The following is an 18,891-nucleotide window of genomic DNA, read 5'->3' on the forward strand; positions in this document are numbered from 1 at the left end:
ACATCAGTTATCCAATGTGACTGGCAGAAGTCCAGAGAATGTAGTATCCATGTGAGCAAATGCAGGCAACCCCCGATTTGTGCTGGAGTTGCGTTCTTGGCCTCTGTGCATGTCAGTGGAGTGCACATAGCCCATTATGGCCCCGCCCCCCTTCCTACCGTCTTCCAGGTCCAAAAGGATCCCCACATGGGTCAACGTAGTCGTGCGTCAACTGAATATGCACAAAATGATCGCCACCTGTACGTTTTTAATAAAATATTTACCCTCTAATCCCATTTTATTTTCAACAATATGGTTAATGGTTTCTTTTCGTGTGTTTGTGTTGTTCTGTTGCATGTATTTTGTTTGTGAAAGCTCTTAAAAATTAAAAAATATGCAGTTTTTAAAAATTCTCAAGTTAAATAGTTATCATTATATTTATTTTTCAAATTATACTACAAGTTTGATTTTGTTCTGCAGAAAATGTGTCTAAAGTGATTCAAAGTGGATCAGTTGTGTCTGGATCAGTTACCACATTACTTTTTAAGGCAAGTAATGTGTTAAAAAATATTTAATAAGAACCAGAACTAAATTCATATTTTAAACTTTTGATTGAATTTTTAATTTATATACAATCTTCCTACACAAGATTCATGTTAAAGTTGGTTTACAGTATAGAAAACAACAACAATGCATCGACAGACACCAATGAGCATTTCAATAATATCAACAACATAACAATGTACTTCAAAATAATAAGCAGTGGTTGACTCCCTGCCCCTCACCACTTTAAATATAAATAACTCCACTGTTCTGAACTGTACAGATGCAGTTGTGAACAATTAATATTCTTTGCCACCCTCAAATGGACTCTAGATCATGTTGAATTACATTTATCATGAGTTTCCTTCCACTATGGCCCCATGCACTACATTGCCTTGCAGCTCTGTGGTATACCATGGGGTTATATGAGCTCCGTGTAGACATGGTACCTTTCAAGCATATTTGAAGCACATTTCACCCCTCAGAGAATTCTGGGCACAGTATTTTGTTGAGGGTTGGCTGGGCACTGTAACTCCATGAGTGGTAAACCACAGTTCCCAGAATTCTTTGAATGTTCTTTAGTCCAGCTATCTGAGGCAGCTGGCACATGGGGACTCCCTTCCCACCACCCATTGTAATGAAACACTGCAAGTCCCCATGGAACAGGCATGTCCAAAGTCCATTTCGGGGGCCTAATCCAGCCCCTGTGGCAGTTTATTTCCAACTTCAATCCTAAAAGAAACTCAAGAACTCCAACCTTAAAAGAAGCTCAGCAACTTTGGGGTAAAATCATAAAAAAGCTCAACAACTTCAATCCTAAAAAATAGGTCAACTTTGCTCAGCCCCCATGGCCCTTCGCTTCATCAAATCTGGCCCTATTTGAAAAAAAGTTTGGACACCACTGCCATAGAACCAACAGGATGATGTGCCATCATGTGCAGGAGGTGGGGAACATGGCTGGGTTATCTTTTAAAAAAAAAAATTACAAGAAGAGACCAGTTAGCAATGTGGTTGTTGGGTCTACTCTGTAAAAGGATCTGCAGGACTAATAATTCTGAGGAACTGATCTTGTTCATGAGTGGATCAAATCAGGTGAATTCACTTGGAAGATTTGTCCCCGGGTCCCTAGTAAATACCTAAGTCAAGACGTGAGTGACTAGGAAACCAGGAGACCCAAGCTGATGAAAACCTTTCCCATCCTGTTTCTGAAACCTTTCCCATCCTGTTCCCTGATGGTGCAACCTTTATATCAAGAGACCAACCTCACAGAAAGAACCAGAGTTTAAAGTGGCCAGGTTATGTTTCCTGCTGCCAGTGACTAACAAGGGATGTCACAGCGTCAATGTTGATTTCTCACAGGATCACCAACCTGGATGTCCCCAACACCATACCCCAAGCCACCTCTTGTGCAAGGAGACTGTTAGGCAATGTGACAGAATTCCTGCCTGATACACCCAAGACCAGATAACATATACCCAAAATTGGCAGATTGCTGGGCACAATACCTGAAAAGAAAGGTGGAATCATGATAGACATCACTGGATCAATGATACTGTTGCCAAAAGAAAAACCCAAAAAGCCAGCTAATGTAACTGGAAGAGTTAAACTACACACCCTCCTGCCCTCCTCCCTCAGTGATTCATGCAAGGTCAGCATACTGATCCAAGATTAAATTCCGGAGGGCCCATTGTTTTCCTGTTTAGCAACAGTAATAATACCAAATAACCACCCACATAATTTAGCTCTCAGCATCCCCTGGGACCAAGCGTCCCGTTTCACTGCAGTTTAATCCCCCACAACTCACGGTGTGTTCAGATGAATTCCCATATGAATACCAGAAAAAAGGAAGGTCAACTAATAATAAACCTTCTTCCAGGACAAAACTCCACGCTGTCAGCTTCACCCTGGTCTTGGCAAACAAAGCTCCACACAAGGAGACTCCCTGCACTCAGGACTGCTTCACACATGGCATTTTCCTCTAAAGATGGAAAGGATGGAGGAAAGTATACACACCTGATATCAGAGACCTGAGTATCTGTCTATAACTTTGATCTGGCAATTATGCAAGATAAATTACTCCAGCAATTATTTTAGCTGGCTGACTGTGTCATTCTGCTCTATTACTTTGTAGCTGTAAAGACAAGTCGACTTCCTTACACCAGTGTGGTGTAGTGGTTGAGAGCGGTAGTCTTGTAATCTGGGGAACCGGGTTCGCGTCTCCGCTCCTCCACCTGCAGCTGCTGGGTGACCTTGGGCCAGTCACACTTCTCTGAAGTCTCTCAGCCCCACTCACCTCACAGAGTGTTTGTGCTGGGGGAGGAAGGGAAAGGAGAATGTTAGCCGCTTTGAGACTCCTTAAAGGGAGTGAAAGGTGGGATATCAAATCCAAACTCTTCTTCTTCTTCTACTTCTACTTTAGCGAATAAGGTACTTTTTGTTGTTGTTAGAATAGCTTTCTCTGCTTGCCCAACTCTAATTTAGTGATAATGGTATTGACAGCATAGTCTCTGTTCTCATCAGAATCTTCTCATTCCAGCAGCCAAGTAGATCGGGGCAGCCAATGCGATACCCAACATTTGTTGTTACGATTCAACTCTCATCACTCCCAGCCATCCTCAACATCCCACCCTCAGCCCACCCTCAACATCTGGAGGGTACAACTTTTGCTACACCTGATGTAGCAATGTAGAGCATTAACAGAGCAATCCTATGCATGTCTACTCACAAGTAAGCCTCGCAGAATTCAATGATACTTAACTGTCACCTTTGTGTGTATATCGAGAATGACTACCTCGCAGGCTAGATTTGGGCTCTCCAAGACCCCAATAATTTGGCAATTAAAGAAACACATTATTTATTTATTTTAAATTGTTCTGCCGGGTTGTTGTGAAGAACTCACCAGCCCTCCAAAAATCAGGTGCCTCTGCCTTGAGTCACCTTGCAGCAGCAATTACATTATATTATTATATTATATTATATTATATTATATTATATTATATTATATTATATTATATTATATTATTATTATATTATATTATTAATTATATTATATTATATTATATTAATTATATTATATTATATTAATATTATATTATTATAATATTCCCCATTTTCATTCTTCCTTTCCCTATGTCATCCTTAAAACACCCCTGCTAGGTGGGTGAGGCTGTAAGACAGTCATCCAGTGAGCTTGAACCAGGTCCTTGTCCATCACTCTAACCATTTGGCCACACTGCTTTGAAGGCCATAGAGCACAGGAAACAGGAAAGAACACTTATTCCTAAGACTGCTTTGCAGCTGCACAGCACCAGAAGATGAGGCTCCTTGGCATGGGAAAATTACAACACTGTAATGGGAAGCAAAATGCTGGAAGCCCACCCCCACCCCTGGCTGGTCTATTTGCTTGAATGGGGGTGGGGGGGTGTTAGTGTTAGCTGACCCTTGTATGTAAGATTACAGCCCAAGAAGGCAACATGCCTAGGTGGGACAACCTTAGGAGTCCATCTGGCTTCAAATCCCTACTCAAACATGAAGCTCAGCTTGGCTCAGTTACTGCCTCCCAGCCTAACCTACTCCACAGGCTTATTGTGAGGATACAATGGGGAGGAAATAGGCAGGATGTGCGGCAGTTGCATTAAACAAACAAATGCAGTATTAAATAGGAAGGTGCATGGTGCCTTGAAGGACGTCCTTTGCTAACTGCCACAATACTTGAGGATGCATTTATTTATTATTATTTATTAAATTTGTATACCAACCTTCATCCATACATCTCAGGGCAGTTCACAGCATTAAAATACGTGTTGAAAATGCAAAATGCATAATAAAATCAAGAACGAAACAAACCAATAACACCCCCCCCCCAAAAAAAAGTACTCAAGAGAAGAATATTCCAGTACTATTGTGGATGAATGATTGTGCACCTCATTACTTTTGGATAATCCAAAGGGAACCAATACTGGACTTTGCTCCCCATTCTGTCCTTCTGCTTAGTATTCAAGAAGCTACAAAAACATCAGTACACTATGGATTATCTGTACCAATACTTTAGGTCCAAGTCAATACTACCCTATCAAGGATCTGACCCAAACGAACCCAGATCATTTAGTGTGAGCCATCCTCAGCTCTAGAGTTGTTTTTGTGGGATAATGTGCAGACATGCTCCCCATGGGGGAAAGTGGTAAAGTTTCAAACTTGCGGGTTAATATTTAAAGTTCACTGTGGGGTGGGGGTGGGTGGGTGGGTCGGTGGGTGGGTGTGTGGGAGAGAGAGAGAGAGAGAGAGACGCGCAAGGTTGTCTGCCAGAGATGGGCTTCCGTCCCTGTATTATCAACTGTCTTGACCCTGCTAAGCAACGCTTCCAAGAGGGCGCGAGCACCACAGATGTAGAAAACATGCGGGCGGGTGGGACGTGCTTTATTCACAGAGCAATTATCGCGTAGCCTCCTTTTTACAGCCATATAAACCTGCCATGGGTGTTTGCTTACTGCAAAACCGATTGCCTCCGTAGATACCGGGAGGCCGGTCAATCCTGCAGAGCCGCCTTTAGCCCCAACCTCCCGAAGTAAGGGCAAGTACACACTGCTGTGGCTCATGTTTGTTTACTAAAAAAAAAAAAAACGGAGAGAGGGATGCCTGGGCCGAGGATCACTGGATTTGTTTGCAGAGCAGAGACGCCTCCGTTTGAGTGCCAAAGCTACCAGCAAAATGTGCACGGAGAAGCCGCGCGCCACCTCGAAAGCGTGGCTTGGATCTGGTTGTGCGTGCCCCGGAGGACGCGCTCCTCCAGGAATCCTGCAGGCTCTTTTTGTGCGGGTGTGCTTGCGCGGGCGCAACACACCACACCAGTATGCCTGTGCAGTAGGCAAAGGGGAAAGGCTGGGAATAAGTTAGCCCTTGCTCGAAAGTAGCCCTATTGAAGAGCCCTCCCTGTTACCACGTGCTGGAAGGGAGCGCAGCCATTGTGGGAAGATAAAGAAGGGGGCCAGCTTTCTGTGAAAATGCAAGGGCTTCAGAGTTGCCTCTCTCCAGGACTGGGGAAGGACGGTGACATTATATACAGATGGCTAATAATAATAATAATAATAATACCCATATCGAATAGCCCTGCAATAAACGTCCACGCTGGGAATGTACGACAGCCAGCACCCTAATAGCGTGATAGATCAGGGCGAGGGAAGGGATGTAAACAGATCGCGGCTGAACACGAAGTGCCGCTCCATCCATAATGGTGAGCGATGGCTCTCGCCGCGGCCAGGGTTCCTGTTCCCTCTCATCGCTCTTGCCCCCCGGCAGCCCCCCGATCCATTTCCGAGATCTGTGAAATGGAGGTCCTTAGCAAAGCGCGCCGACCGGAGGACATCAGCAAACCCACGTGTCACTCAGGCAGAAGGAACAGGATTCTTTGGATTCCTTCCAGTTCCGCCTGGCTTGTTGGGTTTTCTCCCCCCCTTCTTCGCCTGCTCCAGGTTTTACTTCTGGTTGCCTGTGAAGGCTTTCGCTCCTCCCTTTTGAAATCCTATATTAGCTGTGGCCAAAGCTGGGTAGGAAATACAGCTCATTGTTGGCAAGTGCTGATGAGAAACGCGCCGAGGAGGGAAAGCAGCGGCTCTGAGACTGGTTTATGCAGCAGCAGCAGCAGCAGGAATAGCAATAATATAAAGATTATACTCCACTTACGCGAGCACAGAGGAGGGGAAAAGACAACCGCTTGCTCTATGCTGGGAGATCTTTACTGACTGATTTTAGCAACACGTTTGGAGCAAACAAGACAGAGGGCGTGAGGTGAGTGGCGCGCAAAGTGGGGGTCTCTTTTTTGACGGGGGGGGGGGGCTTCTTCCTGCAATGCGATCAATGGGGATGTTTGGAGGGGAGAGGGGGCCAAGGAGTGCATTTTCAGCAGGACCCCTCAATCCACTTCTTCTCGGATTGCAAACAACCCTTGCAGACTTTAAATCCCCAAAGTTGCTCTTGACAAGGAGAAAGGGAGAAGGTCGCGCGCCGCTCTGCCTGCCTTATGTAAGCCGTTTTGTGCAAGGGCATGCTAAAAAAAAAATTTAAATAAAAGAAACGTACGCGGTTGGAGGCAAATGAATTCTGGTTGGGAGGAAGGGGGATTGTTGATGGTGTGCACGCTCATTTAGCTCCGGGGTGTGCACGAGTTGCGGTGGGAGGGATAGGCGGCTGTATCCTTCCCCTTTTACAAGGTGCCTTCCTGCCTATTGCAGGCTGGAGAAAAGAAACCCAGAGCCGCCTGAGAACTGTAAGGAAACATTGCTGTCAGGAGGGAAGGACCTGTCCGGGGTAGAATTCGTGCCGCGAGGCGTCATTACCCTGCAGACGGTTTCCTAAGGAGAAAGGCAGTTTAGTGAGAAAAGCGGCGCTGGTTGCTGGCAAGCGCGCACGCACACCCAATGTTTATCTCTTTCTTTCTCTCTCTCTCTGTAAACATTAACTTTTAAAGGCTGGAAATGGCAGACCACATGATGGCCATGAACCACGGGCGCTTCCCCGACGGAACCAATGGGCTTCATCACCACCCAGCGCATCGAATGGGAATGGGTCAGTTTCCCACCCACCACCACCAGCAGCAGCAGCAACATGCCTTCAGTGCCTTGATGAGCGACCATATACATTACGGAGGTGGAAATATGAATGCAAACAGTGGGATCCGGCACGCCATGGGGCCGGGGAACGTGAACGGGGGGCACCCTCCCAGCACCCTGCCTCCGACGGCGAGGTTTAACAATTCCCAGTTCATGGCTCCTACGGTTGCCACCCAGGGGGGGCCCTTGACGGCCAGCATGCAGCTGCAGAAGCTCAACAACCAGTACTTCAGCCACCACCCGTACCCTCACAACCACTACATGCCGGACTTGCACCCTGCCAGCCACCAGCTCAACGGAGCCACCCAGCATTTCAGAGACTGCAACCCAAAGCACGGCGGAGGCAGCAGCGGCGGAGGCAGTGGCGTGCCGGCCTCTGTGCCCCACGTCCCTGCAGCAATGCTGCCTCCCAATGTCATAGACACTGACTTCATCGACGAGGAGGTGCTTATGTCCTTAGTCATAGAAATGGGCTTGGATCGCATCAAGGAGCTTCCCGAGCTGTGGTTGGGACAGAACGAGTTTGATTTCATGACGGACTTCGTTTGCAAACAGCAGTCCAGCAGAGTGAGCTGCTGACTTCTTGCCAAACAAGATTTGACTTTTTTTATCTGTATGAATGAAAACATTCCCTCTAGACACAGTATTTCAAAGGCTTTTAGGAGCTCAAGTATCTGGGAAGCAGAGTAAACTATAAGCTTGTATAATTGTTTCCCCCCTTTTAAATTTGCTGCCACTTTTTTCTTCTTCTTAAACGTGGACACTCCATTATGCCCTCCCCTTCCCTATAATAATTTTAACTGATTCAGTCTTTTTTAGTAATTCCTCAGCTATAATTTCTTCACTGGCAACATACCAATTATTTCAACTGTTAGATATGAATATTGGCAAAGTGCTTAATATTGTGGATTTTCTATAGGCTATCATTTCAGATGACTGAAAACTGCATTCAAATTCTGAGTTGAAGGACAAAAATCTTGCATTAGTTGGTTGCATGAACTTCAGGGTAGATTCCTGCACAAATACTGCCCTCTTGCTTTGTTTTTAACTATGCATTTGCAGTGAAACTATTTTTTTTTTTTTTTTAGTCTGCTGAACTGGAAGCTTAACAAATGTGGGCCAAACCCTCTCTGATCAGGAAAAATAGTACTGTTACTTAAACTCTGCTGCCTGCTCCCTTTCTTTCCTCCCTACCCCCCAATCTGTACAGACAATAATATAGTGTGAATGGAATGGTGTCTAGTTGTTGGGGAAAGCATTTCATAGGATTTTATTTTATTCTGGTTCTATCGTCAGCATATTTTCATTTTGGCATTGTGCTTACATAGTTTATTCAGTACAGGGGGGGCAAACTACTGTGTTGAAAGCTTTTTAGGAAATTTGACAGTATTTTTGTACAATTATTTTGAGAACATACTTGTTAATTTATTCTATTTTAATTTGCCAATGTCAATAAAAAAAAGTTACCTGCTTTAATTTTTTCTAGACACCAGTTACCAAATTTTTTTCTTTAGAATTCTATTTTTTTCTCCTCTCCACCTCACAAATGTTTGATACATATAACCCATTTAACTTGTTGAGCTGTTGGGTTGTGTGAAACATTCTGAAAGAAAATCTACATGACACCATTGTATGCTATATGTCATGATCAGTGCAGAAAGTTTTTTTTAAAAGGATTTAAGCCTAATTATGACATCAGTCTCATAAGTAACATTGTAACATGCCTGTGTGATTTTATCTAAAGTGAAATTGCCAAGAGGCAACAACTTTGTGATTTGCCAATTTACTTGCTTTAAATGTAGTCGTCCAGAATTATGATGCATAAAAGTATTTATTCTATTTATCTATTAAACTTTAATTTTATAAATACTCTCACTTATCTTATCCATAAGACTTGATTCTTCACGTAAATATATTTGCTGTCATGCAGAAGGGTTCAACAAAAGACAGGTTTTGTTCCCTCTTTAGCATCTAACGCTGTTAGCAAATGATAACCAAAAAAAACCCTTGCATTCCATGAGTTTTCACTGGGCAGAAAGAAGGCAGAAAGAAGAGAAGGAGAACTTTGGTGGGAAATGTTTTCATTGGGCAAAGTTAAACAAGTCTTACTGTCTAGAAGGTGAATCCTGACACCAAAAATGAATAACTTCCACATTTTGGCATAGAAGAGCAGAAACTGTGTATATACATTAAGGCAAGAGTAGGCACTATTTCCCCCCCAACAATAGCTAGGATCAGGTGAAATGCCATTTCAATAGTAATACGAGTAAAGGAGGTGGTGTCTTTGACAATAGATTTAATCACATATTTTTTTTACAAGGTCACAGCAATTGAATGCGCGGACCTGACCCATCATTCACCAAACTCTCTTGTAGAATAACACTGAAATACATGCAACAAGTTTAGACCTGTCCCCCTATCTCATAGTAACTTCCAATTCAGATATGGTGGCATGTCATGGTTCAAGACTCCATGTGGGAAAACCTTCTGGGAACAATAATTGTTGGGTTTGAACTCTCTTGTACCATGTTTATAAAATAGAAAAAAATAGAAAAAGGTTAGCTGGCCAACCATTCTTATTACTGCATCTAGATCTGTGGCAGTCAGCTTGGGGGTGTGTCTTGGTTTCTGTACTTTTTCTGTTGTAACACAAGGCTTGCCTTTGTCGCCTATCAACATTTTTTTCTTTCCAGGTGCTCTGCACCTGTTCTCTGCCATGTGGCCTTGGGATAGGTTCCTATAGAGGGGGGAGGTGGTGGTGAAAGATCAGGTGGTTGTGGCTTGAGGGAGAGAACAACTGGACTAGAACTTACTTTGGTTCTTCTAAGTCTTCCATATGAAGATAATTCAAAAAATTCCCTATGGTTTATGCTTGTGCATCAACAAAATCATTGAATATGGGATGGCAAGGGCAACTGAGAACAAGGGCATTGACATAAGCAAATAATCAATATTTGGGGTTGTGAATGCTTGGTTTCAAGCAGTAATTGCTTCCAGCCATCTTACCATTACATTAGGATTTTATATTTTTGTCTGCATGTGTTATTTACAGGAATACAGGTATAGCTGTGTTGAAACCTTGCATCAGTTTATTTTAAGGCTCTCTAATCTGCATCTTTGACTTAGACTTAACAGAGGTCAAGTTTTGACCTGGATGGCTTGGGGTATTTGGCTAGGAAAGTGTGTGGATCCAAGATGTCTGACATTCTATACTTCTAAAAAATAGTTGCCTGGCTAATAAAGCAACTTAGGGGCCTAACATTACTTAACAACATGTTTTTAAACTAGAAGGTGTACTATTGTAATTTAAATACTCTGCATAAACTTCATGGGATAGTTCTGCTTTCTTTGGTGACTGATAGAGCAAAGAACTATAAAGTTATGTCTACGTATTTCTTTAGGTAGGAGATCCTTCAATAATTGGCATCTCTTGATCATACAAGGAAAAAGTTCTTGTTTACATGCAGCAAACTGCATAATAAGTTTCAGTTTATCAGGTGCTACGAAGCTGTCAAACTCTGCTATCAAGTGTTTTTTTCAAAAAATATTTAGGGTTTTTGTAAATTTATTTAAAGGGAGAGCAATTTCACGTATTACACGGCCACAAGCTCAGATTTTTCCAGTGAGTGTACATTTGATAGGGAGTTATAGCCAATATTGGCTCTTTTGAGTTTCCCTATGATATTATGACAGTTCAAAGGTACACCTACAGCAGAATCCTGTGTACAATTACTTGGTAGTAAATTCCATTCACTGCTTTTAGAATTGCAACCTTCACAGATCTTTCCATATAAAGCAACCCTAAGCTCCTAGAGAAGCTTAAAATATACTGGGAGTTGGATTACTCTAATGTTTGTTTTGTAACAGTATATAAAGTCACAACACAGGTTCACATACAGCTGAAAAGCAATGTTTTGCAAACATTTTCCTGAACCCTGTCTCTGAGCTGAAGTTTGGGAAGCGTCAGAGCTTGACTCCTCAACTTCTGGCAGAACAGATCAGGTCCAAGCTGCTCCATAATATTTTCTGTAACTTTCTCTAATAATAAAAATAATAATAACTTTAAACCACTTATTTACACTAGACCAAAGTGTATAATTATGATGTGAGCAGTGACCTAGTTTGCCAGCCATTGCCAGATTATTTTGCAAACTAGGCTAGGGGAAAGAGTGTTACGTTCCTGTTTAAGTTGCTTATAGCACAGGAAACTTGACCTCTGTACTTTGGCTCTTTTTCAAAAAGTTCTCATATGGTACATGAGCTCTACTGTTCTTTAAGCCTTGGCCATAAATAGACACGGCGCTTTATTTGCAATGGAGATCAACGATAAGCCGTGTGCAGAAGCAGCACAAGAGACACTTGTTAAGAAAATAGGTGCTGATGAATAATAAAACAGCGTCGCTCTCTTGCGGCGAGCGGTGACAGCCACTTTTGCTGGTGCTGAGAAAGACGTCTCGCTGCTGCGATGCAGCTGGCAAGAACAGTTAGCTCCTCACAGCTGTTTATGAGGTGCTCAAGGGAGGCACACTAAGAAGAAGGTGACATCTATTGTGCAGTTTATAGTCTGGATGACTTTTACAACTGCAAAAGCCTACGCGGCACATAAATTGATGTCAACAGTAAAGGCCAGATCCTTTAGAGCAAAATATTAATCCGCTAATCTGTTATGGGTGGTCAGCTTTGAAATGTAAACACTCGTCTTCATGCCTGAATATATTAGGCGTTGGTGCCACCTTGTGGAATGTAGAGCGGAATTCAATGAAAAGAATTCCTTTCTCCCCATCCTCCACACAAAAGGAGCCATATAGAGATGTTAGGCAAATACCTAACTAGACTACGGTAATTGTGTGGAAAACGGGGCCTGAGAGAGAAGAAATTATTCCGGCCAATGTGACATTTACCTTTCAATGTACTCCTGGATTAGTTGACCCCTATACTAAATTTTTAAAAAGTTTCAGTTCTTTTGGTGCAGTAGATTTAGCCCAGAGCACTTTGAATCTGGAAATTGGGGTTTATATACTAACTCAAAGCCAAATGACCCAGTGCAGTAATAGCATGCTTAGGAGCAACCATGCTTCTTTCTTTTTTTAACAAAAGCAGCTGTGATCTAGATTTGGGACTGCAGCACAGAAGCAGGGTTGTTGTTTTTTAAAACCCTTTCTCCCTGGGCCAGGCTCCCAATCTGCATCAAGGTCCCCATGCTAGGGATTATCAGAAAAGGAATTGAAAATAAAACTGCCAATATCATACTGCCATTATGCAAATCTATGACGTGACCTCATTTGGAATACCGTTTATAGTTCTGGTTGCCTCACATCGAAAAGCATGTTGTAAAGTTGGAGAAAAAGTTGAGAAGTGGGCCAATTAAATAATCAAGTGGATGGATCAACCCCCCCATGAGGAAAGGTGACAACATTTGGGACTTTTCAGTATAGAGAAATGGTGAGTTGCAGGTAAGGTGATATAAGTTTATAAAATGATGCATGGCATGGAGAAAGCAGACTGAGAAAAGTCCCCCCCCCACACATAAGGCTAGAATCCGTAGACGTCCATAGAAGCTAAATGTTGGAAGTTTCAGGACAGTATGCCCCTTGCATAGTTGTTTTCTTCAAAGTATTTTTTAAAGTATTTTTATTAAGCAATTTCAACATAACAAATTATCAAACCATATAATCACATACATTGTTTTCCCCCCCTTTCCCCCCTTCCATCCCTCCCTCCGCCTGCCCCACCACCAGGGACATCCCTCAGCTCTTGCATAGTTAAATTATGGTGCTTGTTCACACAAGAGGCAGTGATAGTCACCAACTTTGATAACTATAAAAAAGGATTAGCTAAATCCAGGGAGGATGTGTCAATCAATGGCTACTAGCCATGATGAAGGCAGTGCTCTGTCTCCATGGTCGGAGGCAGTAATTCTTCTGAATACCAGTTGCCGGAAACTGCAGGAGGGGAGAGAGCCCTTTTGCTTGTGAGTTTCTCCCAGGCATCTGACTGACCCCTGTGATGCTGGAGTAGAAGTTGGCTTCATCCAGCAAGCCCTTCGTATGCTTTTAAGAGGTGTGGCCAGTCCTAAACATGCTGTTCATGTCATTTGGCCTCCAGGGCTTTATACTGATGGGAAATGAGCCAAGTGGGGACCCGCTCCAGAATGGCCCGTGTTGGAGGCCCCCATCTGTTTCTTGCTGAGAAACAACTTTCCCCACCGCTATCTGGCCTCAAAGGGCACCTCTGAGGCAAATATAAATTGGGGAGGAGATTTTCAGCAGGAAACCAATGTGAGGGCTCCATTTAAGTAAGGAGCGTGTTTTGGATTGGGGGTCCCATGTGATTGTTCTTTTGTTAGTGTTAAAGCTAACCAAGTTTACGCACATTGGATTCATTAAATTTATCTCTTATATTCATTCACCTGTTGAACCAACCATCCTTTTCCGTGTAATGCCAAACACTTCCATGACCAAGGGGCAAGCGTATGTAAATGAAGGGGTATGACTTATAAGGGTTAGCTCCGTTCTTAGTGGCTACAACTGCTTTTCTTAACACCTGTCATTTTTGAAAGTCGAATCCTATTGCTGCAGTTTAGCTTTTTGTTTCACCACATCAAAGACAGACACAACAGCATATTTTAAACAGAATATTTTACTTAGCAGTACCAGGAGTTTCTAGATATAACAAAAACAAGCAAGGGAAAGAGAAACTAGGCAGGCAACTCGGGATGCCACTTAGCTTTTTGTTCATTGGTATATTAACCATTCCGTGGCTGGTTTTCTCTCACTGCAGTGGATGTTCATTAAAAGCTGCGGCTTTTCCCAACAGTTGCCAAGACTGTCAGTCAAGCGTGACCCCTTTTAAAATAGAGTCTAAAGCATCATACACATATGTCGACGAGATTTCATGAGTTCTTGGGACATTAAATCCAGAGTATCTTTGATCTCAAGTCGAGTTTTACATAGTTCAAATGAAATAGGAGTAATTTAACATGATAGATGACAGGCCATGGCCGTGCCTGTGGGAAATTTGCAGTAACCTACCTGCAGCCACTAGATGTAGCTGGCACTCTGTGCACTTTGGATTCTAAGTTGTTTGTAGATTGATTTCTAATACAGTGGTACCTCGGGTTAAGAACTTAATTCGTTCTGGAGGTCCGTTCTTAACCTGAAGCAGTTCTTAACCTGAAGCACCACTTTAGCTAATGGGGCCTCCCACTGCTGCCGCATTGCTAGAGCATGATTTCTGTTCTCATCCTGAAGCAAAGTTCTTAACACGAGGTACTATTTCTGGGTTAGCGGAGTCTGTAACCTGAAGCGTCTGTAACCTGAGGTACCACTGTACAAGCCTCAATTTGTGCTGCAATGTCCTGCTCTGCCCAATTTTACCTGTGCTATTTAAAAATGCTTTTCAGCCTCTTCCACTGTTAACGCACCTGTGTGGAAGGCAGACGCTCTTGTGATAGGTTTCTAAAATGAACTGATGGTCAGAAAAGCAGGTAGATCTGCAATCAAATTTAGTCTTCCGCCAGTAATTCCACACACACCCCTCATTTGGGAATGGCTTTAAAAGAAACCCACAAACATTTTAACCTTTCCTCTCTGCATAGAAATGACTCTTTGGTGACAGGTGTGCTGTTGGAAGTGCCCAGAACAATGGTTCTGGATGATTTCAACAGCCATGCTGAGGCTGCCTTGATGACCAGGGTAGCAATGCATGGGTAACCTCCAGGTTGGATTACTGCAATGCACACTGTGTGGGGCTGCCCTTGAGGGTGATCCAGAAACTGCAGCTAGTGCAAAATGCAGGGACTTGACTGCTCACCAGAGCAGGATATTACTACCATGTTATACTGCTGCTGCAAGAATTGCACTGGCTCCCAGTTAACTACAGGGCTAAGATAAAGGTGCTGGTTCTGGTGTATAAAGCCCTATACTGCTTTGAACCAGGATAGCTAAAAGCTTGTCTCGCCTCTTATACGGCTAATCCATCCCTATGCACTGCAGGTGAGTGCCTTATCAGGACATTCATTCCACGCAAGATTGGAATTGGGTTTTTAGAGTAGGAATCCCCTCCCCTTAAATATTAGACAGGTGCCGTTTCTGTTGCCTTTTCAGCACCTTCCTGAAGACCTTCCTCTTCCAAAAAGCCTTCTAAGTAAAGCTGTTTCCCACTTTGCATCTGTATCAGAATCGCTTTTAGATGTTTCACTTTATCCCTTGTGCATTTGCCCCCCTGAGCTGCTTTGGGAGGAAAGACGGTGTCAGGGCTGGCTCCTGGTCCCAGCTCACAGAGGACCAACGCTGGCTGGTATTTATGTACAAAAGTCTTTATTGAAGTACAGTTTCCATTTCCACGCCGCAGAGCTCCAGCTCTACGTCTAGACTTTAGACCGGCGAAGCTCCATCTGAGTCCCCGCCCCCTGTACACCAGTTTAAGACTCTGGCTTTACTCCACCTCTTCTTTCTCCTCTGGGTCCTGCTGCCCTCCGGGGCCCCTGTCTCCCTGGATTCCTCTGAGGCTGACGATGACCCCCCTGACTCCTCCCTCTCTCTTCGGCGGGCTTTAGGACCTGGCTCTCTTCCCGGGCTGCCCACTGTGCCTCCCTCCTGTACATTTGAACTTGGCGCGCGCGCGCGTTTAACTTTCCTGATGACCGTTTCCTCACTCCCCGACGGAGGTGTGGTCAATCCTGCCTCACGTTCTCCCGCTGGCAGCGCTCCACCTGATCCCGATGCCTGGGACTCCTCCCCCCTACTGCACTCTGGGGGGGACGTGGGCCCTGATTTCCAACTGCTACTCTCTGAGTCCCCTCTCCCCCCTTCTTCCCGAGGTGTCCCCCTGGGCACTCCCCTTGCCCTGACCATGGGAGCTCCTTTCTGTGAATCGTCCGATTCACTGGAAAGACTCAGAGACCTCGGATCGCTGTCATCGCTGACATTTCCTTCGGACTCCTCCCCTTCACTCTCCATTTCCTCCTTATCCTGTGCCTCTGCTCCTGAACCCCTGACAGACGGGTTATAAATTTAACAAATCAATAAATATTAGAAGTCCTTCTGTTTTAAAAGTTGGAAAATTCCACTCCTTCACCACAGTCTATAGCCCAGGTTTGTTCTTGGCTGCAGATCATGGTTAAGGAGGAGAGAAATTCCACATTCGGAATCTAACTATACTACTAACCATCATAAAAATAATTCTGCATTTTAAACCACATAATTCAATAAATGTATCCAAACAATGTAGGTGACAGTTATACAACCCTTCTATTATCTGATTTCTTTCGAAAACCTCTGCTGCATTTAGGGCGCAAAATTATTCCTAATTCTGAATAAAATACAATCTACAGTGTCTCTTGTACCGGTAATTATCATAGGTTATGGCTTGGAATAGGCTTGGAAATCTAGGTTTAAATCCCTGCTAATTCATGAAGGTTATCAAGCGACCTTTCAGTTTGCCCAACTCACATGGCTGTTTTGAGATACTTAAAAACCAGATAATCCTGCATATTCCACGCTGAGAAAGGTTGCACTAGAAATGTGGATGGATAGATTTGCTTTCACTGGGTATGAATCTGGCTCCTTCAGCTTTGATTGATGATACACACCAGGCTCCCCCAACCTTCGGCCCTCCAGATGTTTTGGCCTACAACTCCCATGATCCCTAGTTAACAGGACCAGTGGTCAGGGATGATGGGAATTGTAGTCCAAAACATCTGGAGGGCCGAAGGTTGGGGGTGCCTGATATACACTGAAATTACCCTCAGTAAGTGTATGCAGATCTACTCAGAAGAAAGCCCTGCTGAGCTCACTAAGGATTGCTAACAGGTTAAAAGAGTATAGGATTGCAATTTAAAACTCATGTTTTGATTTATTTACATAGTACTAAGCCATAGTAACTCTTGGTCAAGCCTTAGTCAGTTCAAGGCTTATTTCCTAGATTTTTCATAATAATAATAATAATAATAATAATATCAGTGCATCTGTGGGTTGTATCTGTGACTTAATGATTACATGCCTTACCCAAGGGATACACTCACATATTCACTCACTCACTTCCTACAGACTCACTCGCTAACTTACTTGAATAGCGCAGAGTGCTGCATAAATGAAACCATAATAATTAATTCCCACCCACCTTGAAAGACTTGGGAAATTTCAAAACTCTTAAATCCAGAGCCAGTGGGGAATTCCTCCAGATCCTTGGAGCAGCTTTCTTACACAAATCCAACTTTATACATAGGTTTAGAATAACATTATTTGCAATAAATCTGTCATATTTAAAAGGTTTTCTGTGTCACCTAATTGGTTCTGCAATAGTTGGCCTCCACCACCTGGGTACTGAAGAAGAAGGCCAAAGAAACTGTTCAGCTCATTAAAACCTTTTCAGTAATTTGATGGTGGAAAACTGGGGAAATAGCTGTTATAAAAGAAACCTGATTGGAACATTCAAAAGATGTATATTATCAAAACCTCACTTAGCAAAATGTACTGGTTCCTATTGATGACCAAGTCAGATTAACACTATGTTCAGAACTTTGTAGGATAAGATCTGTGTCCCTTGATATGGGACAAGGTTGTGATGTTGTCTTGTCCTCCAGAGCTTCTGGGTTGGAAGATCATTGGTAGTATCCCACTTTCTCTTTCCTTTAGTGTTTTCTAGAAGGGACTGGTGCACATCTGGACTGGTGAGAAGGCAGGGACCCCAACAATAAGTGGAGTCAGAGACAATGGCTGGTGGAGCCAACCAATTCTACTTTTGTCCCCATCTTCCTATTGCTCTGTTCTATAAGAGTAACTGCAAGGGTGGCTGAGTTTTTGTCAATAGCATCTCTCAGAGTGGTGAATGGTACTATTTATCAGGAAGAAATTCCAATGAAAATCATCATTATTACATATTTTTCATGGCTGTTTATTTGTACATTTTATATGGATGTTTTATGATTGCCTATACTTATAATAGGCAATATTATACTTATAATAGGGATGCGGGTGGCGCTGTGGGTTAAACCAGAGCCTAGGGCTTGCCAATCAGAAGGTTTGCGGTTCGAATCCCCGCAATGGGGTGAGCTCCCATTGCTCGGTCCCTGCTCCTGCCCACCTAGCAGTTCGAAAGCACGTCAAAGTGCAAGTAGATAAATAGATACCGCTCCGGCGAGAAGGTAAACGGCATTTCCGTGCGCTGCTCTGGTTTGCCAGAAGCGGCTTAGTCATGCTGGCCACATGACCTGGAAGCTGTACACTGGCTCCCTTGGCCAATAAAGTGAGATAAGCACCGCAACCCCAGAGTCGGCCACGACTGGACCTAATGGTCAGGGGTCCCTTTACCTTTATACTTATAATACCTAATAAAGGTTTGCGAAGAAGAGAGAGTAACACTGATGCCCCAGTGAGCAGGGAGTGATCTGGGGGGTGTTTTCTGCCCGCATCCGCTTTGGGGGGGAGAGAAGCTGTGCGCCGCCAGCCAGCTCTTTGGCAGGAGCGCAAATTCACCTGATGCCGCTGCACACAGTAAGCACTCCCTGGATCGTTTCCTGTGTGTGGTGGCATCGGGGGAGGTTATGCTCCTGCAAACCAGATGACTGGAGGGAGTGCAAATTCACCCTATGCCGCTACGCCTGGGAAACGATATAGGAAGTGTTTCCTGCCCACAGCTGCATGGGGGGAAAGGGTCAACAACCTTGGCCAATCTCCCCTCATTTTCTTAAAATTTAGCCCCCCAAAATTGGGGGGTCCTGATACTAGGGGGTGTCTTATACACGGAAAAGTATGGTATATAG

General features: G+C 43.7%; 1 protein-coding gene across 1 annotated transcript; it reads left to right on the forward strand.

Annotated features, from left to right (window-relative positions):
- Window positions 1-5,941: 5,941 nt before the first annotated feature.
- Window positions 5,942-8,994, forward strand: CITED2 (Cbp/p300 interacting transactivator with Glu/Asp rich carboxy-terminal domain 2). The gene is made up of 2 exons (XM_083435126.1): window positions 5,942-6,306; window positions 6,986-8,994. Exon 2 carries the CDS (start codon window positions 6,993-6,995, stop codon window positions 7,704-7,706), a length of 714 nt encoding a protein of 237 aa, XP_083291252.1. The 5' UTR covers window positions 5,942-6,306; window positions 6,986-6,992; the 3' UTR covers window positions 7,707-8,994.
- Window positions 8,995-18,891: the final 9,897 nt, after the last annotated feature.

The sequence above is a fragment of the Podarcis tiliguerta genome (genome assembly GCF_965153285.1).
Source record: "Podarcis tiliguerta genome assembly, chromosome: 3".
NCBI lineage: Eukaryota > Metazoa > Chordata > Lepidosauria > Squamata > Lacertidae > Podarcis > Podarcis tiliguerta.

Excerpts from the sequence above, each read along its gene's own strand:
- CITED2 (XM_083435126.1), top strand. The coding sequence starts at position 6,993 with ATGGCAGACCACATGATGGCCATGAACCACGGGCGCTTCCCCGACGGA.